At 65.7% G+C, this 24053-nt stretch overlaps 1 protein-coding gene across 2 annotated transcripts; it reads right to left on the reverse strand.

Annotated features, from left to right (window-relative positions):
- On the reverse strand, positions 1 to 23715 carry FURIN (furin, paired basic amino acid cleaving enzyme). 2 transcript variants are annotated; one of them, XM_073304612.1, is made up of 17 exons: positions 23502 to 23715; positions 21982 to 22062; positions 19437 to 19802; positions 11877 to 11975; positions 10216 to 10311; positions 8442 to 8570; positions 8002 to 8078; positions 7377 to 7465; positions 6927 to 7090; positions 6634 to 6846; positions 5994 to 6094; positions 5738 to 5841; positions 5336 to 5453; positions 3213 to 3392; positions 2984 to 3108; positions 2252 to 2368; positions 1 to 2052 (listed from the first exon to the last, which is right to left on the reverse strand). In XM_073304612.1, exons 3-17 carry the CDS (start codon positions 19611 to 19613, stop codon positions 1490 to 1492), a joined length of 2352 nt encoding a protein of 783 aa, XP_073160713.1. In that variant the 5' UTR covers positions 19614 to 19802; positions 21982 to 22062; positions 23502 to 23715; the 3' UTR covers positions 1 to 1489. The 2 variants fall into 2 exon arrangements, with proteins under 2 accessions (XP_073160713.1, XP_073160712.1); XM_073304611.1 differs by having other exon boundaries at positions 6918 to 7090; positions 23502 to 23714.
- Between the last annotated feature and the right edge of the window lie 338 nt (positions 23716 to 24053).

Genomic DNA, 24053 nt, shown 5'->3' on the forward strand with positions numbered 1-24053 from the left:
TGGTTTGCATAGTTCTGAACATTTAATAACTCTCAGTCTCTCTAGTGTTATATCCACAACCATTAAATTAAGAACCGGGGGCAGGAGGCAACACCTACCTGATTAAATTACAAGAAAAAATTACTGTGCACCAAAAAGTTATGATAAAAACCAGGTGTGGGGGGCCCTGCCCCCGGCCCGGCCGGAGCCTATGCAGGGGCTGGAACAAGACGGCTGCAGCCACAGCCCAGGCCCATGGTGGGGCGGAGCGGTGTGCAGCTCTGGGCTTGGCGCTCAGGCCCCTTGCAGGGGGCAGATTGCGCTGAAGCCCCCCCCACTTACCCTAGGCCAGGCCTTGCCCTGCCACTATGAGGAAATGACTTGTGAACAGGGAGGGGATGGGGGGGGGCTCCAGCTGGGGAGCAAAACAGATTGTCACCACAGGGGAGGGGCAAGGCACATCAGGAGGGGGAGGGCAGGCAGACATGCCATGACTCGGTGCCTCTGCGGTGGGCTCCAGGGACTGACCCAGGCTGCATGGCCCAAGTCCAGCAAGTGGGGTACCAGCAGCCCAGCCCCACACACTGCATGGCCAAGGGAAGGGCAGCCAGCCCCCAGCCAGCCGCAGGCAGGGACAGCGGGGGGCTAGGCCCATGGGGCAAGGCCCTGGAAACTTCCCCAGCAGGCAGGGAGCAGTGGGGATGTTGCTGCATGCCGCTGCAGGGCTGGGGACCCTGGGACCGGCCCTGGGCGAGACTGTGCTCCTGGCTCTTCAGCGCTGCAGAGCCTCACGCTCCCTCCTGGCAGCACCACAGCTCTGGCGGAGCCTGGCCCACAGCCCAGCCATTATTGCTGTAGAGAGAAGGAAACAGCTGCCACTCCCGGGCAGGGCCTCAGAGCTGAGGGAGTCCTGCTGCTCCCCAGAAGGGAGAGGGTCACAGAGAGAACAGGGCTTGCCCAGTGCCCTGGGCCTGACATGGGGACAAGCCCGGGGGGGCCCCAAGGCTGGAGAGGGAGACAGCACATCACCCCCTCACCAGAGCCCCCCCATAGAGACGCAGTGCCCAGCCCAAGGGCAGCCAGCAGCCTGGAGAGCCAGCCTGAGCAGACAGAAGCCCCAGCCCTGAGAGACACGCATCTGGCTTCCCCTGCCCCAGCACATGGGTGTGACGGGCACAGGCGAGGCTGGCAGACAAGACCCTCACCAGGCCCATGGGGCCGGCGAAGAGGGTGGGGGGGGCCATGCTAAAAACACTTTGGCAAGTTAAAAGAAACAGAAGTGGAGGCTGGGCCTGATGCTGTGGGGGTGAGAGCCCAGGACGGTGCCAGGGGGCCCTCCCTAGAGCAGGCCGGGCAGCCGCTGCCCTTGCCCAGGAGCAGAGGTGCCCACAGGACGGTGCCAGCAGCTGGTGAAGCCCTCACCCGAGCAGGACGGGGCAGTGTCCAGGGCCCCTCAGCCTTCCCTGGCCCGGGGGCTGTGCCAGGGCAGGGCAGGGAGGGGCCGGGGGGCTCAAAGGGCACTTTGGTCTCTGATGAAGGCAGTCCTCTCGCTGTGCGCCTCGCAGTCCTCGCCCTCCGACTCGGAAGGCAGCTCCTCCTGCCACAGGTCCGCGGGGAGCCCCCGGTAGGAGATGAGCCCGCTGTCCAGGGAGTACACCTTGACGCCCCGCAGGCTGAAGCCCGAGCGCAACTGCAGCACCAGGAAGACTGTGATGAAAATGAGGACGATGAAGACGCAGCTGAGGCTGGCCACCAGGACAGCCAGTTTGGAGGCGGGAGGTGCCTCGGGCTGGCCCTTGCCCAGGGCGGGCGACGCGCGGCTGCTCTGCGTCTGGTGGGAGCACGTTCGGTCCAGGCTATTGTAGTGCGAGTGGGCTGGGCAGCTGAGGCAGGCGGTGGCCGCGGGCCCCATGCAGGTGACGCAGGAGGTGTGGCACGGCACACACAGGTGCGGGGGACGGGGCTCCACACTGTTCTCCAGGGCGTAGTGGGCACTCTGCAGGCTGGGCGTGAAGCCGGGGGGGCAGCGCTTCAGGCAGCTCTTCTGGTGCAGGTAGAAGCCCTCCTCGCACACTGCGGGGACAGGGGTGGGTTAGCGCTCGGCCTGGAGCTCTGCCAGCACCAGACCGGCATGCCCGCCCCATGGGCCGTGGCACATCTGAGCCAGGCTGCACTGCCAGGGTTCGGCAGGTCGGGGTGCTCCTGGGCACAACTCTGCCCCCCTCCCCTGGGCCTGGCTGGCCAGCAGCGGGAGTCCAGCCCCCTCACTCACCCACGCAGGTCTGGCTGGAGGCGAGGGTTTTGCAGCCGCTGCTCTCGAGCCGGTTGGAGAGGCTGGTGGGCTCTGTCGCGGTCCCGTACAGAACCAGCGTGAACTTGGTCAGGGTGCCTGCAGGCCAAGGCAGAGGGTGAGGAGCGCCCAGGGACCCGCCCACCTGGACTCAGCCTTGCTAACCCACCTGGCTTCCATCCTGGCGTTTGGTGCCCTCTGCTGGCCACAGGGCCGGTCGCACCCCCTTCCACTCCCACCCAAGCCCAGGGGAGCAGGGCGGGCTGTGCTCACGGCCCACAGCCCCAGTGACCGGCGCGAGACCTGGAGTGGGGCCCCAGCAGCAGCAGCTGGGATGGGGGCCCTGGGCTTACCCCACGCAAGGGGAGCACACTGCCACCATGGGGCCTCTGAATCAAAAAGTTCCTCCAAGTCCCTCCGAGGCAGATCCAGGTCACCCCTCTCACGGGTGCTTGGCATTGCGGGGCGGGGGCACCTGAGGCCACCACTGGAGCGCAGGCATTGCGGCCACAGGGCGGCCGTCTCTCTGCTCAGCACACGGCACCCACGCTATGGCAGCCTACCGGTTGCGACTGTGTGCTGGGCCAGGCAAGCAGCAGGGGCAGACTCCAGCAACGGGGGGCAGAAACGGTGCAGCAGGCACCAGGGGCAGCGGCCAGCAGGTGCCAGGGAGCTGGGCAGGCGGCCGGAGAGCCTGCAGCCCCTTGCACGCACCGTAGTTGTTGGCTTCACTAGTGTTTTCGATCTCCAGCACCCAGTCGCCGGAGGGGTCCTCGTCCCACGAGTGTGTGGTCATGAAGGCCCAGTCGTTGAAACCGTCGCCTGAGTAGTCGTGAGGCCTGGGGGACAAGGGAGAGGTGAGGCCTGCTGCCCGAGACACAGCCCTGGTAGCACACGGGCGGCGGCCTGGACAGACCCCAGGCTGTGGCAGTCGGGGGCCTACCTGGGAGCCAGGAGGGTGGAGCGGGTGCCCATGGGGCTGGTGAGGTGGATGGCCAGGTCGCCACGCCGGTTGTAGGAGAGAGTCAGCCTGGCCTGGACGTGCTCCAGCCTGCCGATGGAGCTGGCCTTCCCCAAGCAGGCGTCCACCTTCCTCCGGACCTCCAGGCGCTTCCCAATGTCTCTGCAGAGCACAGGAGGTGGAGTCAGTGTGCAGCCAGCAGGGGGTGCCAGCCCCGACACAGCAGGGAAAGGGCCCCTCCACAGCACCCGAGCCGAGGTCCCAGGGAAATACCAACCCTGCTGCCTTCTCAGCTCACAAGCAACAACCCTCCAGACCCCCAAGGGAAGAGCAGACAGGAGGTGCGGGACGTGGCCCGGAGCGCCCGCCATTGCCAGGAATGCAGCGGCTAGGGAAGCCCCCCACCAGCCCGCACCCCAGGCAGCCAGCACCACTCTGGGGCACAGAACCCAGCCCCACCACTCAGGGCAGCCTGGGGCCCAGGAGCTGTGTGGGGGACCGGCAGGGCTGAGCAGTAGCTGAAGGTGACCCTGTGTAACAGTCAGACCCTGCCTGATCCTGGGCACCCAGGTCAGAACGCAGCCCCGCGGGACAGGACAAGGCTTGGCATGACCTTGGGAGATGAAGCTGGCTCTGGGGAGGGGCTGAGGTAGGTCTGCACTGCAATGCACAGCCACTGCTGGCCTAGGCCAGCTGACTCAGGCTCTGGGACCCTCCCCACTTGCAGGATCCCAGAGTCCGGGCTCCAGAATGCCCACATTGCAGCTTAGGGCCCTGTGAGCTCAGACACAGCCATGGGGTTTTCTTTGTGGACATTCTCTGAGAGGTCTAGCTCTGGGATGGACAAGATGGGACCTCCTGGCCTTTTCTGTGCCACAGCAGGCAGGCAGCTCCTGCAGCTCAGCTCTCGCTCCCCCCACTGCATGGGCACCACATTCAAATCAGCCCAGTTCCTGGAGGGCAGGGGGCTGCTCAGTGACTGCATCCTCCCCGTCCTGAATAGCTGCACTGTGCCAGCCATGAATGGCTCCTTTCTTCACCTGCAGTGGAGACGGCAGCATCCCCAGAGCTCGGCTCCTGCTCCCCGGCCTGGGCACCGCATCTCCTCCCTCTCCCCAAAGTTGCCAGGCTAAGCTGAAGACCAGCAGGGCCCAGCCGGTGCTGCGGTGGCAGGGAACTTCAGAGAGCACCTAGGTGCTAGAGAAGCCCAGAGCTATGGGGCAGCCAGGGGAGATGGGGGCCCTGGGTGGCTCTTGACTGAGTTCCGCTCCTAGCATGCCAGGTGGCTGCGCTCGGCCTGGCACGTCTATGCTCCGCAATGGAGGGGCTGCGGGTGCCAGCATGGCCTAGGAGCACTCGCGGATCCCAGGGTGCTGGTCCTGGCAAGCAAGCAGGGAGGGACAAGTGGAGCTAGAGACAGGCGCTGCTGCTGTCCAGGCCCCCCAAGCTCTGTGGGAAGCACTCAGCGCCCCAATCCCAGCCACACAGGGCACAGCGCAGGCGCTGAGGAGATGGGCAAGCACAAGTGAAAGGAGCTTCTGTGTGAGCCCTGAAAAGACCCTTGTCCAGCACCAGCTCACGCTGGCTGCTCCCAAACCACAGCACCCGCGGGAGTGGCGCTGGCAAGCCCCGGGCCAGCAGCAGAGCCCGACACCACTCTGCACGCAGGACAGGGACCCCAGCTCCCTCTGCACACGGCAGCGGCACTCACCGGCAGCGCTGGCCCAGCCAGTCCCCAGGGAAGCCAGATGGCCTGCAGCGGGCATGAGCCCCAGGGCAGGGAGCCAGAAGGGGGCTGAGCCGCAGACCCAGGCCCGACTCTGGAGCCCCAGTGCTCTGGCTGAGGCCTCTTTCCAGCTCTTCTCCTCAGCTCAGGATGCCCAAAGCGCCAACTGCAGCCTGCCAAGGGGGAAACGCAGGCCCCTCTCTGGCTCTGCCCCACGTCAGCCACGCAGGGAGCAGAGCATGGCTCCGAGCCCAGCCCTGCCCACCCTAGCACGCCTGGGCTCTACCCAGGAGCTGTTGGACTGTCTGGCCACACTGAGGGCTTGGACACAGTGCTGGAGAGCCCCCCCACCCCGCCCCCGGGACACACCAGCCCTCACTTTGGCTCAGTGAGGATGTCGATGATGCACTTCCTCTGGGGTCCCACCGTGGTCCAGTTCCTGGCCAGGGTCACCATGGCCCCCGCGTCCAGCAGGCCGTAGCCATAGGAGTGGCTGACTGCAAAGACAGAGAGAGGGTGAGGCGCAAGGCCCTGGGCGGACAAGGAAAGGTCCCTGGGGTGCCCCCCTCTGGGCACTGGGGGGTGCCTCTCATGTGTCCTGCAGCCAGCCCTGCCCAAGGCAAGCCGCAAACCCCACGGGCTGTGGCCCCCCCGACCCACTCCCCAGGGGCTCCAAAGGCAGTTTGGGGCACTTTGCGCACATACGGGAGGGGCCCATGGGGTGGCACCGGCCATGCCCAGACGATCACAGCCCAGGGGAGTGGGGTGGGCAGCATGTTACCTTTGCGGCCCACGCCGTTGGTGGCCCAGTCATTGGTGTTGAGATGCGCCGGCTTCGAGGTCCGCACCACCAGGTGCTGCATGTCCCGCCAGGTCAGGTTCTTACTGCGGAGACAGAGGTGGGCTTGGAGCACGCATGGCCAAGGTCCTGCCAGGGCCTACCCCTGGGATACCCAAATCAGACACCCGGGTTGCTCCCTGTTCATGCTGTGCCGTGGGGAACCCAGCCCGCCACCGCAGCCCTCGCCTGGCCTTACTTTGCTTCCAGGGTAAGTGCGATGATGCCAGCAGCCAGTGGAGCCGAGGCAGAGGTCCCCGTGTGCGACTCTGTGCACTTCTGCCTCAGGTCGGTCGTCACCTGCAGGGAGAGGCAAGGCGTGAGACCCCATTGTACTCCCACCCCAGTCCCTGTGAACCCAGGGCACTGCCGGGGGCCCCAGTTCATTTCAAACTCTGCCTGGGGGACAGGCCCCTCCCCACTCAACTGTGGAGCAGTTTGGATTCCCCTGGGTTAGCAAGACTGAACCTGGGAGCAGCTCCCGGGGCCACAGTGTCCAGAAGCCCCATCCCTCAGGATCCCCACAAGACCATTTCCAGAGACGGGGCTGCCCTCAGCTCTCACTGGAGGTGCAGCCAACACAGACTGCCGCTTGCGGCTTGCCCTACTCCCAGCAAGGCACCCAGCCAGCCCACAGAGAGAGCCCCACTCCCGGCCAGTCCAAAGAAAGAGATGGCCGCTCCCAGCCTGGCGCCCGCCTAGCCTAGCCTGGCGCCCGCCTAGCCTAGCCTGGCGCCCGCCTAGCCTAGCCTGGCGCCCGCCTAGCCTAGCCTGGCGCCCGCCTAGCCTAGCCTGGCGCCCGCCTAGCCTAGCCTGGCGCCCGCCTAGCCTGCACTCACAATCTGTTTCTCGTTCTGGTTGCCGCTGCTGTAGGTGGTGGCAAGGGTGGAGGAGCAGGCCTCGCTGTACCAGGGCACGTTGCCGTACTGGGTGGTGCTGCTGATGGACAGCGTGTAGATGCTGTTGGTGTAGCCATCGCAGTTGCAGCTGTCATGTTCGCGGCCCCCATTCCCAGAGGCCCAGACGAATATGGAGCCCAGTCCCGCCCGGCCCTGTAGAAAGAGGCAGAGTGAGGCAGGCCCCAGCCATGGCAGCCCACAGCCAGCCCAGCCCTCCTGCTCACCTGACTGACCCCTCGGAAGAACGCCTCTTCTGCCAGCCGGGCCGGCCCGTCCACCGTCTTGCCATCGTCCTCAGGGCCCCAGCTGGCACTGTAGATGTGGATGTGGTTGGGGTTTAAGCCCAGGGAGCGGGCCTCCACAGCATCGGTCACTTCCCCATCCAGCATGCGCACACCTAGAGCCACAGGAGACGTCACCAGCTTCTCCAGCAAAGGCTCTGTGGCTCGAGGGGCTCCCCCTGCAGCCCCCGGCTCCCCAGTGCGGAAGCTCTGGGATGGGCATGGGCTCCCCATGGCCTGCAAACTCGTGTCTGCAGCACAAACCCCATGCAGAGTCTCCACCCCGGCCCGAGGTAGCAGGCTGAGAGGCAGGCAGGCCAGGGCCCCAGATCTTCACCCATCAGGCCATGGGAAGCAGCGGGCAGAGGCTCCCCACCAGCCCTGGCCCAGGCACACACCCACCTCCAATCCTGGCGTTGTAAGCCACTCCCACGCCACAGATCCCATTGTTTGCCACAGCAGCCACTTCACCAGCACAGCGAGTGCCATGTCTGCACCAGGGAACAGCAACACAGTACGGTCAGACGCAAAGCCCAGGCTGGGTCCCCGCAGCCCCAGGGGCCGAGCTGCAGCCTCCCTTGCTGCCACACACACACCCTGGAGCCGGAGCTGCTGTCCCACCACCCAGCCAGGCTGCCCTGCCCAGCGCCCTGGGATCAGGAACTGAAGGGGGACAGGAACAGCCGGACTCAGCTCCAGCTGGCAATGAATGAGCCTGTGTCTGGGGAGGGGGAGGCAGGTACAGCTCTGCCAGGGCACAGGGGCTCCCCAGGCCCACCCCGACTCCCCACCAGCTGCAGATGCTCAGGGCCTGGAACCTGGTTTCCTGTGCTTGAGCCACCCTGATAGCCCCTGAATAGAATCAGGCTCCCACCACAGCTGGGGCCCCTGCTACTCCTCAGCTCACCCCCCACCTCCAACACCCAGCCCACTGGGTGCGCTCCCCACCCAGGACAGGCTCCCTGGAGCAGCCAGGCCCCATCCAGCGCACCACGCCCCCAGGCAGACGACTCCTGGCCCCCCTCACCTGTTATCGTTCATCTGTGTGTAGCGAGGCTGTGGGTCTGGGTCCTGGTCGTTCACATCAAAGCTGGCCCCGGGGTCCTAGAACACAGAAGCTCTGTCAGCTCAGCAGAGCCCCACGCTCCCTTCTGGGCCAGGCAGCTGTCCACGGCTGTGCTGTGGTTCACAGCAAGCTCAGGGAGCCACAGGCCAGCCCCTGCCCATGGCATGGGAGGGGGAGACTTCATTCCTCTAGCAGCCAGGGCTGCCTCACCATACTTCTGCACTCTAGGGCCAGGCCCGAATCCTGCTCAGCCCAGGGCCATGTGCCAGGAGCCTGGGGTTGAGCTGAGTGGCAGGTGTGGGCTTCAAAGACAACAGATCCCAGCATGCTGTGTGCCCAGCTGCGGGCACAGTGCAGCACAGGGGCTGTCCCTGCACATGAGCGTGGTGGCCCTCACTCACATAGTTGTCCTCTAGGTCCGGGTGGTTCTTCTCAATGCCATCGTCCAGGATGGAGACAACAATCCCCCTGCCGGTGTAGCCCTGCTCCCAGGCCCCCCGCACGTTCAGGTCCCGCTGGTTCACGTTGTACTAGAGGAACGAGACCAGAAACCCACTGATCACACCCTGAAAGACCTGAGGGTGGGGGGCGGTGCGACCCCCCAATGAGGGTCATGGTGCAGCAGCTCCCACAACCCATGGCTGTCTACAAGCTACACCAACGTACGGGTAACAGAAAGGGTGCACCCCAAGAGCTCCCACAACCCATGGCTGTCTACAAGCTACACCAACGTACGGGTAACAGAAAGGGTGCACCCCAAGCACCATCAGCTGCAATCAGACATGAAATCAGCTAACTTGGTTTGGCCCTTCAGAGGAATCAGGGCAAGTGGAAGGACCCCAGAGGATACTGCCCCACTGTGACCAAGTGAGCATGTTCCTACTGTTTTGTCTGAATACTGTGTGTGCCTCAGTTTCCCCTATGTGTTACTCAAGTGTCTAGGTGGTGGGACAAGGGTGTGTGGTTGCAACTGGTTGGCAGTCTCTCCTGGCCTCTAGGGGTTGCTGGCCCTGGCTTGGCCAGGCTGGATAATGGCTGAACCCGGGCGGCTCTGTGCTGCCCGAAGGCCTTCCCAGGCCATGTGCAGGGACTAATACACCGGCTTTGGCTGGACAAGGCTGCCTGCCGGCACTGCAGGCGCGTGCTGCTGGGCATCGCTCGCCCAGAGACTGCAGCTCGGCCCAGCTGGACTGGCAGGGCAGAGCTCCTGGGGAAGACGCTGCAGGGCTGCGGCCAAGAGGCTCGGGCTCGGAGGTGGGGGGGAACACGTGCCCTGCCCTGAAGGACGGGTGGGACCCCTCAGGGTCTGGGACACTGAAGGGCTCCTCAAAGGCGCTGTTTATGAGCTGGGACATAGAAGAGCCTGGGGAGCTGTGATGGGGGGGGGCGGAATCTGGCATCTGGTGAGGGGCGGACATGCTGCTGGGGGAGGGGCTATCTGAGCAGGAGCTGGCCCTGGCTCTGCTAATCCCAGCCATGTGCCATTAGCTGAAATGAAGGGATTAGGCGCGGGCTGCAAGGCTGGGAAGCCCCCCTCCCCAGGAGGGCATCAGTGACCCTCCTGGGCCCCGATGCGACTCGACCCCAGATTTAGCTACGCAGCCCTAGAATCAAAGCCCCCTCTCAGAGGCGGTCAGTCCTCACGCACGCCGTGCAGGAGAAGGGGACAGTGCAGACATGTTCCCAGACAGCCTGCCGCAGACGTTTCCCAGTAGGCACTGCCCCCCGTCCCAATCTGTAGCCCCCCCACTATTCCTACAACAACAGGGCCATAATAGCGAGGCTTGAATGAAAGCAGGAGCTTTGGAAGGGATGTAACCATTCCCGCTTCTGGGCGTTGACTGGCCTAAAGGATGGGGAGGAGGAAACGGTGCCTGGCCCCTGAACGGCCTGCTGCAGGGTTCCTTCCTCTCAAGCAGCTGCTTCCAGCCAAAGGCAGCGACAGGACACTGAGCTGGATGGCCCACAGGTCTGCTCTTGTCTGGCCATTCCCATGTTCCAGTTAGGGAAACTGAGACATGAGCAGGGCGATGCCTGGCACACAGCAAAGCAGCTGACTAGAACCCAGCTATTGCACCCCCTCCCAACTCCTCCTGTACTGCACCCCCTTTCCCCATCCTCCAGTGCAGCACATCCGAGCTGCTCCCCTGCACACAGCCCCCAGCCATCACCCACCAGGTACCACTGCTGAGGGAACTTGGGGTCTGTGGGCTCCGTGAAGGCGTCTCTCTTCGTCCTGCGCTTTGCCACCTGCTGCTCCAGCCAATGCACCTAGAGACCGACAGAGGAGAGTGAAGAGCGCCCCCCTCTGAGCAGACGGAGGAGCCAGCTCAGGCTTGGGCATCCACTCCTCCCAACAGCTATAGGCACCTGAGACTGACCCCAGCTAGCCTGGCACGCAGCTGTCACTGCCCTGGCCACCCAGCCTCAGGCTATACAAGCCCCCTCTTGCCCCGGGAGCGAGCGGGACACAGGAGGTTGCCTGGCAAGGGCATGATGGGGCCTGTGCAATACCTCAGGGGAGGGGGCGCTCCGGGTGGAGGCAGGCATTCTAAAGGGGCAGGGCTGCACCTCTGTCCGGGGCTCAGAGGGGCCGGGAAGGCAGGAGGAGGAAATCCCAGTGCGGGTGTTCTCTCACTCAGTGGAAGGAGTGGCTGCAATGGGTTGGCGCCATGTCAGCCCTGGTCTCAGGCCTGGCTGGGGGCCCGCACCATCCTGCTATGGACGAGCGCAGGCTTTCGGCTGGCACCCTCTCCAACACACGCCCCAGGGAGCCTTTCACAGAGCTGCCAGCACAGGGCCTGGGCTGCTGGGCCAAACCTGCCACAGCCCCTGGCTAAGGAGCTCTCAGGGCAAAGGCCTGAGGGGCAGCGTCTTGCACAGGAACGGCCAGCATCCCACGGCAGTGCTCACAGCAGGGCCTCCATCCCCAGGCACCGGCTCCCCTCCTGCCCACCCAGAAACCCAAGGCCCTGCCCGTTCCCCGGGGAGCACAGCAGCGGCACAGAGCTCTGAATCCCGCCAGCCAGCACCTTCCCCCACTACGTGGGCACCTCTGAAGCCACCACCAAAGTTTGTGGCCCACAGAAATGCTGGCGCGGGAGGGGGGGGCAGGGGAACCAGTCTCCAGCCCTCTGTAGTTTTGAGGCTGGAGTGCCAGGTGAAGTCATGCCCCCTCCCTGCCCCTCAGGGCTCCTGCATTCAGCACCAGCCTTGACAGAAGCCACGTGCCAGCCCAGGAGCCCATTCAGAAAAGGGTGAGGACACCGCGACTGGCCTGGGCACTGGGCACGGTCCAGCCGCTCCGCAAGACGCATGAGCAGAGCTGGCGACGAAGGGGTTGGCGTGATCCCAGCAGAGCAGATGGCTGATTAGGAGCAAGGCAGCGCCCGGCATTCAGTCCCGCTGCCTCCAAATGGCTCAGGGGAGCATGGAGCTCACGCGAGATGTGACCAGGCTGGTACAGCACCCGCCTGAGTACCAAGCCCAGTATCCGACAACCCTGACCCCCAGCCCCCTGCTCTTCCAGCCCTGGACCCCCAGCAGTGCCGGTGCCCCCCATCCCTGACCCCAAGCCCCCTGCTATTCCAGCCCTGGACCCCCTAGCTCTGACTCACAGCCTACTGTGATCACAGTCCTGGTCTGCTCCTCAACTCTGCTGATGACCCTAGCCCTGCCCCTGCCCATCCCAGCGCTGGGCACCACGCAGGCTGGCAATTGGGATCAAACTACCATTGCCAGGTGGCTAAGCCCTTCAACCAGGAGCTTCCCAGCAGGGGCGCATGGGTCAGCCCCGCAGCCGACTCAGCAAGGACAGCATGGCAGACACCACCTACCTGGGGCTCTCTGGCCAAATGGCTGTGCCGGGACCGGTGGGGCGAGAGGGAACGTTTCACTACTGCATGGTGCCGGAAGTGGTAATAGTCACCGACAATCTGCAACACAGAGCGTGGGTGAGACCAGCACAGAGCCCTCCAGCCCCGCCCCGGCTCCCCAGGGCCCGACCTGCCACGCCATCTGTGGCCACACAGCAAGTCTGGGCAGAGCAGGGATTGGGAGCCTGGACTAGACCTGCCCCATCCCCGGCCCTCTTATTACATGTCCTACAGTGCTGGACAGAGAGCCCCTGCCCACAGAGCAGGGCTGGGAGGGTCACTGGAGGTGCTTGGGCAAGCCATGGGCTAGCACCTCGTGGTCTGCACACTAGACCTTGGCTGGGTTCTGGTTTCTTTCACAGTAACTAAGTGCGGCCGCTGGGGGTGGGCGAAGGGAGAGGGCGCAGTGAAGGGGGGCAGACAAGGAGGCCTGGAGCAGCCACACATGGATCCCCCCCAGGTTGTGGCCCTGCAGCCTGCTGAGGGGAGGGGCACACAACAGCCCCTGGCTTGTGGGTGCCCCCGTGCCCTGCTCTGTGCCCGGCTGGGGTCGGGGCTCCAGTTGTGAACATGAAGACCGAGTCCCAGAGCAGCCTCCCCAGCGACAGACCACCCCTCCCACCCCCACCCACTACAGAGAGCCCGGGAGCCTGCACCCATGCCCTCTGCTGTGCCAATGACCACTTGCCCCATGCAGAGCTGCAGCCCAACCTGCCAGGATGCTGCCTCCTGTAGCCTCTACCCCAAACCCCCAGTCTCTGCCTGACCGGGACACGAGGCCAAGGCACAGGGCCATGCCTGGACTGCTCTTCTCACCTCGGAGCTGGGGCCTCCGCAGCTCAGCTGCTGTTTGGGAGCAGCCAGGTCTCCCTACTCCCCACCCCCGCTCAGCAAGGGAGCAGGACACCCCCCCCCGTCCACTTCAGACACCCCCCAGAGTGCCCCAGCGAGGCGAGCCCCTGAGCGCTGCCCACAGGCTATGCTGGCTGGGGTGGGAGCAAGGGCTTGCTCCTCTGCCCAAAGTCGCATCCACTCCAAAGCAATCGCGCAGGGCCCCTGCCTTCCGGGGGCTGCTCTCGGGGGGCGCCTGCTGCCAAGCAGGCCTCTGAGCAGGGCGCACACTGTACGGGTGAGTGAGCCCGGCTGCAGCCCCAGCCCCCGGGCCGGCCTGCGCAGGCCCAGTGCTCAGTCACCTCCTGGGCTGCAGCCTCTGGCTCCACGAGAAGCCACGGCCAAGTCCAGCTAGCAGGGAGCTGGGCACCCCAGGGCTGGCAAAGGTGCTTGCTGCATACCCAGGGGCCCTGGTACTTACAGCTCCCCCTCCCAGCCCAGTGAGACCAGCAGCTTCTTCCCCCTCAGCCAGGCCTTGCTCTGGCCCCACCTGGCTGCGTCCCCCTCCCCGGGAAGGCACCTAGGGCCATCCCCTGCAGGACCAGCGTGCAGGCAAGGCTCAGGCATGTCCTCTGCTGGGCACCACTGCGCCGTGCTGGGCGAGGCCTGTGCCTGGAGTGGGCAGACGCCACCGCCCTGGCTGCGGGGAGAGCGGACAGCAGGCTCCTCAGGAGGGGGTGGGCAGCGGGCACAGAGCCCGCTGTGCAGGAAGCTCCCAGGCTGGCTCAAGGACCCACTTTGGGACCCTGCAGGAGTCCAGCCCTGTTCTCTCTGCCCCAGGGCAGGGCTGAGCCATGCTGTGGTGGGCTGCTCCCCACCACACTTGGCTTGCTCCCAGTAGAGGAAGCAGGCAGCCACTGGCCGGGCCTATCCCAACGAGGGTGTCTCATGTCCTGGCCCAGCCTGTGGGCTGCTCCCCCCCGCCATCCCCGGGCACCGCGGCACCCCTCCTCACATGCCCAGGCGGGCACAGGAGTTGAGGCAGGTGCTGAGCCATGGGGGAGCTGGGCAGGGGCAGAGGGGACTGTGGGCCCCTTGGCTTCTTGGAGAAGAGACTCCAGCAAGGACCCTGCCCAGCCCAGGAGGCAGGCCCAGCTGGGCGCCTGCAAATCCCCCCAGAGCAGCTGCTGGGGGCCAGGCAGAGGCAGCGGCTGGGCTCTGCTCCCCGGCACGGCACAGCCTGGCTCCCTGCCCAGAGCAGCCACAGCACACGCCAGCGGCTCCCCCAAGCCCATGGGGTAGAGACCGGGCACCTCTGCAGCTCCAGCCCCTGCTGCCACCATGGGCTCCACAGCCCCCCACTTCCGCCTGCGTGAGGGCCCCAGCCAGAGCGCCAAGCGCTGCCCGTGCATGCAGCCCAGAGAGGGAGGGTGGCCATGGGGTCGTGCAGCTCTGGGTTCGAGGAGCTGCTCTGCCACAGACGCCCTGCATGACCTGGGCGAGTCCCTTCTGTGCCCACGCGGCAGCGCGCTGGGGGAAGGGCTACGGTGCCGAAGGCCAGAGACAGGCCCCCACGCATCCTGTCAGTGGGGCCGTGGTCCTGGTCAGGCGGAAGGCAAGGGATACGACCAGCACCACGTGGTACAGGAGCTGGGGGAGAGAAAAGCTACTTGGTTTCATAAGCTGCCCTTAGCCCAGCGAGCGCCACGTCCCACCTCGCCTGCCTGGGCCAGGAACAGGGGCCCATTGTTCCCCAGAGCAGCTCCCAGCTCTGCCTGGTCACCAGACAGGATTAGGGTCTGCCCGGACCGAGTAGCAACGCTCACAGGCAGCCACCCGTCCTGCAGGCAGCCCTGCTCCAGAACAAGCCCCCCAGACCCAGCACTGAGTGCCCCCGAGGCTGTGGGAACGGGCCACGCTCAGGGCAGGCTCCAGCCCAAGCACTGCTGGCCCAGGGCAGCTGACCCGGCCTGCCGCCCTCCCCCAGCGAGGGCCCCCCTGCCGGCCATAGGATGGGAGAGCAGCCCTTAGGGAGCTCCTCAGGTGGGCATGCCAGGCCAGTGCAATTGGAGCCCAGGATGAGCTGGGGGCAGAGGGTTGGCACGGGGCAGCAGGGGTCCAGGAGTGGGCTGCTGCCTGCCATCACCTCAGGAACTAGCCGGACAACAGGGCCCAGCACCCACGGGCCCCCGGAGACATGCTGCCATGGCAAGAGGCTGGAATGGACACCTGTTTGCTGAGCCGAGATGGGAGATAAGAGGACACCGCCCTCCACTGCCTGGCTGCAGGAACTGGCGGACAGCGGGAGCAGGGTGGGCAGGTGTCAGAGACACAGTGGGGCCGAGGGGCACTGCAGAGTCCTCTGCCTGCACAATGGCACCCCCCAGGCTAGCAGCTGTGCCAGCAGAGACACTGGGAGAACTGGGCCCTCCACCAGTGCCCTGTCCTGGCCCCGCCTGAGCCCCACGCCATCCCCAGGCACCATGGCACCCCTCCTTGCCCCATTCGAGCAGCAGCCCTACGCCCAAGCCAGCTCGCCACCTCAGAAGCCTCCAAGCAGGCCCCAGGCTTGGGGGGCACTGCCAGGTGCTCCCCACCCCCGCTGACTCTCACAGGCTCCTCCCCCATTGCTGCTGCATCCAGCCCCCCCGTAAAACCACCCCCAGAGAGAGCAGCAGGAAGAGCCTCCCAGAGAAGCTATGTGGGAAAGTGGCCACCTCCCCACATCCGCCCATGGGCGGGGACCTCGGCTCACCATCCAGCCATCTCAGGGCAGTTACTGCCAGGAACCCAGGCATCCCTGGGCTGGTCACTGAAGCACGGAGCTGGCAGCAGGTGAAGTGCTCAGATGGGTGCCTCCCACAGGCAGCCTATGTTCCCTCCAAGCTGGGCAAGAGCTCAGGGCTGCGGCAGGGAGAGGTGCTCCTCCCTGCCGGCCAAAACATGGACCAGCCGCGGTGGGGAGGGGCACCCCTCTCTCTGTCCAGCCCAGCCCGAGCTACCGCAGCGGGGGGGAGACACCGCTCCCCCAGCCGCTGCGGCGAGAGAGGGCTGGGGGGAGTCCTCTCTCCCACTGCAGCCCCAGGCTGCACCCCAAAGCCCTCATCCCCAAAGCCCACCCACCCACATCCGAACCCTCTGCCCCAGCCCTGAGCCCCCTCCCACAACCCAAATCCCTCATTCCCGGCCCCGCCCCAGAGCCTGCGCCCCACAGCCGCAACCCTGAGCCCCCTCCCACACTCCAAACCCCGTGGCCCCACCCCCACTGCATGAATTTTGTTATGTGTCACACCTCACCTCCATATGGGTGCACATAACAAAATTCATTCCGCACATGGACATAAACAATTAGAGGGAACACTGACAGCCCTGTGTCCTACCCCCTCTGAGCCTCACCCCCAGTCCCGCCGGCCTCCTGGCAGCCAGGGCTTTGCAGATAGGTGCTGCTGGGAGGCCCAGGCCAGCCCGGTGCCAGCCCGGCCCTGCCGGGCCCAGTGTCACACTGGTCTGCGGTGCCTCGCCAGGGAATTAAGTGAACTGGATGAGCCAGAAAAACACCATCCTTCAGTTGCGCTGCCAAGTGCGATCACTGCAGCAGGCTGGGAAGGCCCCTCCACAAACCCACGCAGCTCTGCTCCTCCCTCCAGGATCTCAGCACCAGCCTCAACAGCTCCCTGTCACCAGCTGCTGCTGCACGGCCGGAGGAGCAGAGGGCAGAGGTGGCACACAACCCAACCAGGGGTTCAACTGAATGCTCTGGCCAGGGGACCCCGAGCTCATAGCTTGGGGCTCAGCAAAATCTGCTGCATTTGGCAGAGGGGTCTGTGCAGCCCCAATGCACTCTGGGACCTGCCCCAGTGGGATGGAGACATGCAGGGCACGCCAGGAGACGCAGTCTGAGTAGCAGGGCACCCCACAGAGCAAGCTGCGGCCAGCACTGCCCTGCAGGGACCTCCTAGCAACAGCCCAGACCCAGCAGCATGCCAGCACTGCGGGGCCACAGACCAGGCAGCTTCTCCCCCAGGCCCTGGCCCTCCAGAAGCCAACCCAGCAGGCTCGGCAGCAATGCAACCTCCAGCCCAGCTCTCCCCCACTCGCCTGCATGGTGGCGGGCTGTGCCCTTGGGCCCCAACACTCCCCAGCAAGCACGGCCCTCCCTCGGGCAGCCAAACCGGCCCTATTGCCAGCGAGGAGGCATCTGCAGGAAGAGCAGCTCCGGGTGTAGAGGGGGAACCCTGGCACCAAGGGGCACTGGCCTCAGTGTGAGGTTTGCAGCTTTCACGCCAATTCCAAGATCTGTACATGGGTCAGGCCCCTCCATGCCACCACCCCCGCCCCAGCCCACACCAGCAAAGCAAATGCCAGGCCACTCCGTGCCACTCCCCCACCACAGCCCACGCTGTCAGAGCAAACGCCAGGCACCGGCTGCTCTGAGAAGTGCTGTGGGTGGGGGCAGGGGCTAGCAAGCGCACACGGTCCTTGAGCCCTGCCTGACGGTCCCTTTATGAGCCTGCAGAAAGAGGCACCCGGGCTATTCCAGAGGCAGCTGCTTTCCCTGCCCCCCAGCCGGCTGCAGCCGGATGGCTCAGAGCAAGGTCCCAGCTCTGCCGCCCAATTGTGAAACTTCCTGAGGGATTTCAACCCCCCGCCCACTTCCTTCCTGGCAGAGCGGTAGCCCTGCACCCTGCCGGCTGAGGAAGGCCCCCCTTGCAGGGCATGGAAGTCCACTAGTCAGACACCCACATGCACTCCCCACCCCCAGCTCTGCAGCCCCTGCCCCCAACCCACCCTCAGGGCAGAGGCTGGGCTGAGCCGGGCCAGTTGCTCTCCTTGCCACGTGCCTGGGACGGGCACAGTGGCAGCGGTGGTGATTCTCGCCAGACAGAGGCATCACGCCACAGGCTGCGGGGGCAGGGTAGCTGTGCAAGGACAGAGCCAGGAGCCCCGACTGGGCCCGGGCAGCCCAGCCCCCAACCGGACACCAATCCGGGCACCCCTCCCTTACTCCTGGGGGGACTGTAGGAGAATGGTCAAGAATGCAGGAGGGTTGGGTTCCCCTTCCCCCAAACGGGGGGGCAGGGGAACTCCCCATGGCCTGAGGCCCCTGCAGAGCCTGACCCCATGTCACTAGGGCAGAGCCCAACAGCAGCCAGTGCTGCCAGGGCAGGGTGCAGGGGCAGAGCCTGACCAAGGGAGCCAGCCCCCCAGATCACAGACATCCCAAGCCCCTGCTCCCCCCTCAGGACACAGGTGCTCCAGAGCACTCACTCCTCAGCCAGAGGAAGCCTGGCAACCTAGCAGTACCCCGCTGCCGGCCATCCTAGCCCAGGGGCCCCCGGCAGGCAGTGCTTCACCAGGGCTCCCAGGAGGGGCAGGGAGACATCCACAGCCTTCCCCCTTCGGTCAGGGACAAAGCAGGCAGGGAGTAGGGAAGTGCAGCACAGGCTGGCTCAGGGGGCTCAGGCAGCCTCTGTTTCCACCCCGCTGGGGGTGGTGGGTCCCGGCCGCCCACTGCTAGGCCCCAGCCGGCTCACCCCGAGGCGCACACCTGGTAGCGCGTCACGCTCTGCTTGCCACACCACTGCGGGCTGCACCCAGCACTCCTGAGAACACGTCACCTTTTACCCCCACACTTGAGCGAGGGACAGCGATGACGCCGGTGCCCTGGGGACAGCACTCCCACCGCTGCTCACGAGCCAGGGGCTCAGGGAGTGGCCTGGAAGAAAGAGCGGCCACCAGGACAAGAAAGGCCCCGCCCGTCGCACGCTCCAGCAGGCAAAGGAGCTCCACGAAGCATCGGCCCTGCCAAGGCCGGGACCTCACCTCCAGGCACATCTCTGGAGAGCTGCCTTCGCTATTGTCAGTGTGAATGGCAGCCGTGCCCCCATCACGGGGAGCGGGTGCTAAGCCAGTGCTGCGGAGATAGCAGGAGCTGCCGGGCTCCCAGGACAGAGATAAGAGAGAGGAGGGCAGAGCCAATGGGCAATAGACACGAGTCCCACGCAGCCCGCTGAGGGGCAGCTGCGGGCCAGGCCCGGTGCTCAGCCCCCATGCCCACACACTGATGGAAGGGAAACAGGGCCGGGCTGACACATGCATTTGCAGAGGGCATTCCTGGGGAAGGACACAGGAGTCTTTGTCAACAACCCGCCTGGCCAGATCTCCTGTAGCAGGTTGCAGGTTTCAGCACCCACTGTCCCACACGGGAATGCTGGACCTTTGTGCCCAGCTCACTTGAGGGGGAGCAACTGGCATGGGTCCCAGAGACTCACCCAAACACTGCTCCCCCCACGATGCAGCCACCCCACAGCCCTGCCTCGCCCACTCAGTCTGCTAGTGCTGGGACCTGAATCTCCCCAGTCTGTGGGCAAGTCAGCTCCAGGCTGGGCTGAGGGGCAGCCCTGCTGGGGGGGTGGGGGGAAGAAGGGGGCAGAGGGAGGCCCTGCTCCCAGCTCACACCAAGCCAGGAGTGCCAACAGAGGCCTTGCCAGAACTGCACTGACAGGGCCCCAGGGACCTGCCTGGCCTCGTGCAAACAGGCCGCCCCTGCCCCCCAGGGAGAGCTGCCCCACGTGGCCCCAGGGCAGGCTCTGATGCCAGGAGCCAGAGGGCCTGCAAGGGGCAGGCTGCACACCAGGCACACAGGACCGTTCCGGGGGGGTGGCGCCAAGCAGAGAGAGGCTCACTCACCGGCCCAAGATTGAGGAATCCATGCTTCCTGGCCAGCCTGTCAGCCTCCTGCGGCCCCGCTGGGACAAGCACGGCCCAGGTGTTGGTGTAGACGCGCTGGCCTAGCCCCTCCTGGGCCAGCCACGCCACCACCGCTGGAGTCCACAGCAGGAGCAGCAAGCGGGGCCCCAGATCCATCGGAAGGTTGGAGCCTCTCGCCGGGGCCCAGGAACACCAGTGCCCAGCGGTGCTCCCTGCTCAGCGCTCACTCTGCCCGGCTGGCCCTCCAGCCGGCCTGGGGATCATGGGGACGACATCCAAGCAGCAAGCTGAGAGCCGTGAGCCGGAGGCAGGGGCCGGACAGCACCACAGCGGATCAGAGGTCCCCTGGAGGAAAAGCAGCACAAGTCACGGCCGAGCCTCTCCACAGCGATCAGCCCCACAGAGCCCCCGGAAACACAGCACTGCCAGGGGAGCCTGCCCAGGCCCCAGCGCACAAGCAGAGCGCAGTCCTTGACCACAGGGAGCGCAGCGCCCCACGGGGGGCGAGACGCGAATCCCTCACAGTGGGGCCCTGCCCGCCAGCCCAGCTCCCAGCTGCAGAGCTCCAGGGGGCCAGTCTCATCTCACACTGTTTACCCTGCTATTGGCCAATGTGTGTTTATGCTCTAGGCTTAGGAACAGGCAGACCCAGCTGGCAGGGAGTAGGGCAGGCCGTGTTTGCCGAAGGCAGGGAGAGGACAGCAAATGGCTCCCTCTGCCCAGGCAGAAGCAAACAGGAAACTCACCCCAAGCGCCCAGCTCGAGGCAGACCCCACCTGGGCAAGGGGCAAGAAGCCAAACCACAGCGGGGGAGGGGCTGGGGGAGAGAAACACACTCAGCCTCTCCGTAGCCAGCAATGGAGACAAGCAGCCCCAGCACCTCCCTCCCACCCACACCGGCCTTTAATAAGCTCCTTCACTCACAAGGGCACTGAGAAACCTGGAGCCAGGGGGCCTGGGAGAGCCACTTGGTGCAGGAGCACCATGCCCAGCAGACCCCAGCACCAGGTGATGCCACCAGGCCCAGATGACACTGGCCCAACCCCACAGCAGAGGCATGGCCATGCCTGGTCACATTCAGCCTGAAGCCACGTTGCCGCTGGCTTGGGAGAGGGATGAGGATGGGGATGGGGAAACTCAGCCTGACTGCCACACAACAAGTACACAGTCGCTCAACTCCTAAGAGTCAGGGCTAGGCGTCAGGGGGCCAAACCCCATGGATCCAGGTGACAACCTGGAAGGGGGAAATGGGGATCACACGGAGCACCTAGCACCTGGCTAGCAGAGGCAGCAACATAAGCCTGTAATTGCCTACGGGTCAAAGAACCTACTGATGGCGGAAATTACTCCTCTGCCCAGCTCAGCACTGCCCAGCACCCAAAACAGTTTACATGTTGGCACCCTAATGAGAAGTGATAATGGTGTGCGAAGGAGGCCTGGGCAGAGAATGGGGGACACAGCCCTAGCATGAGGTGAGGGGCTGCAGGAAGTCCTTGAAATAGAGGGGGATGGGGAAATGCAAAGAACCCCGACGTGAGCTCTGAAGGCCGTGACCCCTAGTTACAATTCAGCGGAAGATTATTGCAGGGGAGATGAGTGGCCTTAGGAGGGCAAGGGGGCCCATGCCTCGGCCACCTAGCCAGGGACAAAGGGCTGCACCAAGTGGCATGAAGTGGGCCTGCACTAAGACCCAGGCACTGCAGGCCCTTGCCCGCCAGCTCCTGGAGCCAGGTGATGTGCTAAACAAAAGGAGCAACTCCTACAAAGAGCCTAAGCCCTGGGCCTGGGAAGAGACGCAAACAGCGAAGAAGTCGTGATGGCTCAGGGAGGGGTGTCCCCATGTTCCTCAATGAAGGGTTAACGCCACACCCCCAGCTGAGAGCAGAGTGCAGTGAACCCGGCCCACCCACAGACTCAGAAACACCCTGGCTGCGTGGCCCTGCTTCTCCCAGGGTGTGAGGAAGGAGGGAGCCCCTGCTCCTGCTGGGAAAGGAGGGGGGCCCACACCCCTGCTCCTACCTCTCAGAGAGGGGAAGACTCTCCTTGTGACTGCCCTTCTAAGTGGGGGCAGGGCTGATGGGTAGAGCTGTAGTGTGCCATGGAACGCCAGGGTCTGGCCCCAGCTGCCCTTGCCATAGTCGCCCTAGCCCCAACTCCCACATAGACAGGCTCTCCCGAGCCCCTAGCACTCAGTGGGTGCCTGTTTCCACAGAGCAGGAGGGATTAGATTCCTCACGCTAGGGCCCAGAGACCTGTTGAGAGTCACCGCACAGCCCTCGGTGCCTGCCCCTTGCAACTTGCCGCCCTATTAACCACAAGGGGATGTCCCGGGGCATAGGCAGCAACACCTGGGCTACCAGAGACCAGCTTTGCACAAACCCAGAGGAAAGGCTACGGGGGAGGGTTTCACAAAAGGTTATTATGGAGTCACAGAAGCAGTTCAGCCAGTGATTCCAGGGTGGCTCCCATGGGCAGCACCGCAGCCAAGGCTATGCCGCTGACCTGACACGAGACAGACACCCACCTATAACTGGGTGGGTCAGCCAGTGCAGTGTCTCCGCCGAGCTCGAATCCTGCCTGCGAAACTCTGGCACTTAACGATAGCCTGTGGAATTCACCAACACTAGATAATTATGCAGTCCATTGCAGAGACGTGGCCACCAAGACTACATGGCCCAAAACAAACCACTTCCTCTTGATCCATCAGAGCATCGGCGGGGCAGCCAGTCCCTCCCCATGCCCAGTCGCCCACCTTCTGCAGGCACAGCACTCCCCCCTCCAGCCAGGGCTGCTCCAGTGCCCCACCAAAGCCAATGCCCACCGATGGCAGCAGGCGCTTTACTCAAGTGGGGGCCGGGGAGGCTGCTCTCTCCTGCCAGGAGCACCTTACAGCCACTGGTTTCCTCCCCAGCCCCGCCCCCTAAGACCCATGTTTCTGAAGAATGGGGTGGGGGGGTCTGGACCACAGAACTGCCCATCCCACAGGAGCAGTCAGGAGCCGCCCGGCATAAGTGGGAATAAGAACTGCCACTTCTAAGTGACTGGCCATGCAGCATGCCGGGTGCTTTCAGCCCCTGAGACCACCCGGCCCAGCCCAACTGCCCAGCGGTCCAGCTGGGGCCCTCCCTCAGCTCTGGCAAGTTTGGGGCACTAGGTTTGAAGGTGCTCTGGGGTCCCCAAGCAAAGCTCCCCTCAGCTCCACGCTCAAGCCCAGCTTCAGTCCAAGCCCAGCGTGCCCAGGGGGCCGGAGACACGGCTCAGAAGCCAAGACGCTGACGGGGGGCTGGCTCCGGGAAGAGCCCTGGGTCCGTTCCCACCTGCTCAGAGCACCCGGGACGGCGCCCCCAGCCCAGAGCCAGAGGAGGGGGCCAGCAGTAGCGTCCCACTGCACAATGGGGCCACCCCATAAGCGTCCCCGGCGACGGGAACGATTCACAGCTGCCCAGAGCAGCCGAAGCCAAGCCGCGGAGCGGGCACGCAGACCCCCGCCTCCCACCCGGGGCTCGGCCCTTCTGCCGCTGCTCTCGCTGGAGCCCACCCTGCCAACAGGCCCCCCGCGGCCCCCGCCCGCGGCCCCGCCAGGCAGGAAGCGCCAGGCCCAGGCCCGCGAGCAGGGCTCGCCCCAAGCCCGGCCAGCCCGCGACTCACCCACCCCGCTCGGGCGCCGCTCCCAGGCAGCCCGCGCCCCGACGGCTCCCCCGCGCCCGCCGGGCGCAGAACGGGCCCCGCAGCCCCAGCTCCGGGCCGGGCTCCCCTCGGACTGGGCGGAGCCCGGGAAACTGCACCGGGGCCCCCTGCCCGGCCCGCGCCGGAGCTGTCAAGCCCCGAGCCAGGCCTCTGCTCTCCGCGAGCGCTGCGGGGCGCGGTCCCCCCGGCCCGGCCCGGCCCGGCTCGGCTCGGCCCGGCCCGCGGCTGACGGGCACCCGGGGGAGACCTGCCCCCGGTCCCCGAGCGCGCTGCCCGCGGGCCGGCAGACGGAGCGCCCCGGTCCCCCCGGACGGGCAGCGGGGGCGCCCGGCCCGGCTCGGCTCGGCCCGGCCTTACCCTGCGCGGCGCTCGGCTCCGCTCGGCTGGCGGCCCTGGCCCTTTATGGGCGGCGGCGGAGCAGCGTCACCTCGCGGGGAAGCCCGGAGCCCCCGCCCCGGAGCCGAGCCCGGCCCAGCAGGAGCGGGGGGGCCAGGACCGGCCGCCGCCTGGTGACTCGCCGCAGCTGTCAGCCCGGCTCGGCCCGGCCCGGCCCGGCCCACGGGCGCCGCCGGATGCCGTCACGGCTGCAGCGGGGCTCCCCCCGGCCCGGCGCCCGGCCCCTCCTCGGGAGGCGGCGCCCTCGGCCCCGCGCCGGGGGGACCCTGCAGGTCTGGTGCGCGGACTGAGACCCCCGTCTCCCCCCCCGGTATGGGGGTCTCCCCCCCGACATGGGGTTCACGCCCGATCCCCTCCCCCCCCCAACACCTCCTCCCACTCCAACCCCAGGGGGTGCATTGCTCCTCCTACGAAGCTGGGGCCCAGCTTGCTGTGAGGGCTCCCCTGGAAGGATTTGGCTGGGAAGTGTAATAACCTCCCCTGCAGGTCCCTGGGGAGGTTGAATCCAGGGCC

This window comes from Lepidochelys kempii, chromosome 10, assembly GCF_965140285.1.
Source record: "Lepidochelys kempii isolate rLepKem1 chromosome 10, rLepKem1.hap1, whole genome shotgun sequence".
NCBI lineage: Eukaryota > Metazoa > Chordata > Testudines > Cheloniidae > Lepidochelys > Lepidochelys kempii.

Excerpts from the sequence above, each read along its gene's own strand:
- FURIN (XM_073304611.1), bottom strand. The coding sequence starts at position 19,613 with ATGGATCTGGGGCCCCGCTTGCTGCTCCTGCTGTGGACTCCAGCGGTG. Across the intron at positions 8,079-8,441 it reads CGGACCTAGAGGACAACTAT|GACCCCGGGGCCAGCTTTGA; the intron begins GTGAGTGAGGGC and ends TCTGTGTTCTAG. Across the intron at positions 2,053-2,251 it reads CTCCAGCCAGACCTGCGTGG|TGTGCGAGGAGGGCTTCTAC; the intron begins GTGAGTGAGGGG and ends CTGTCCCCGCAG.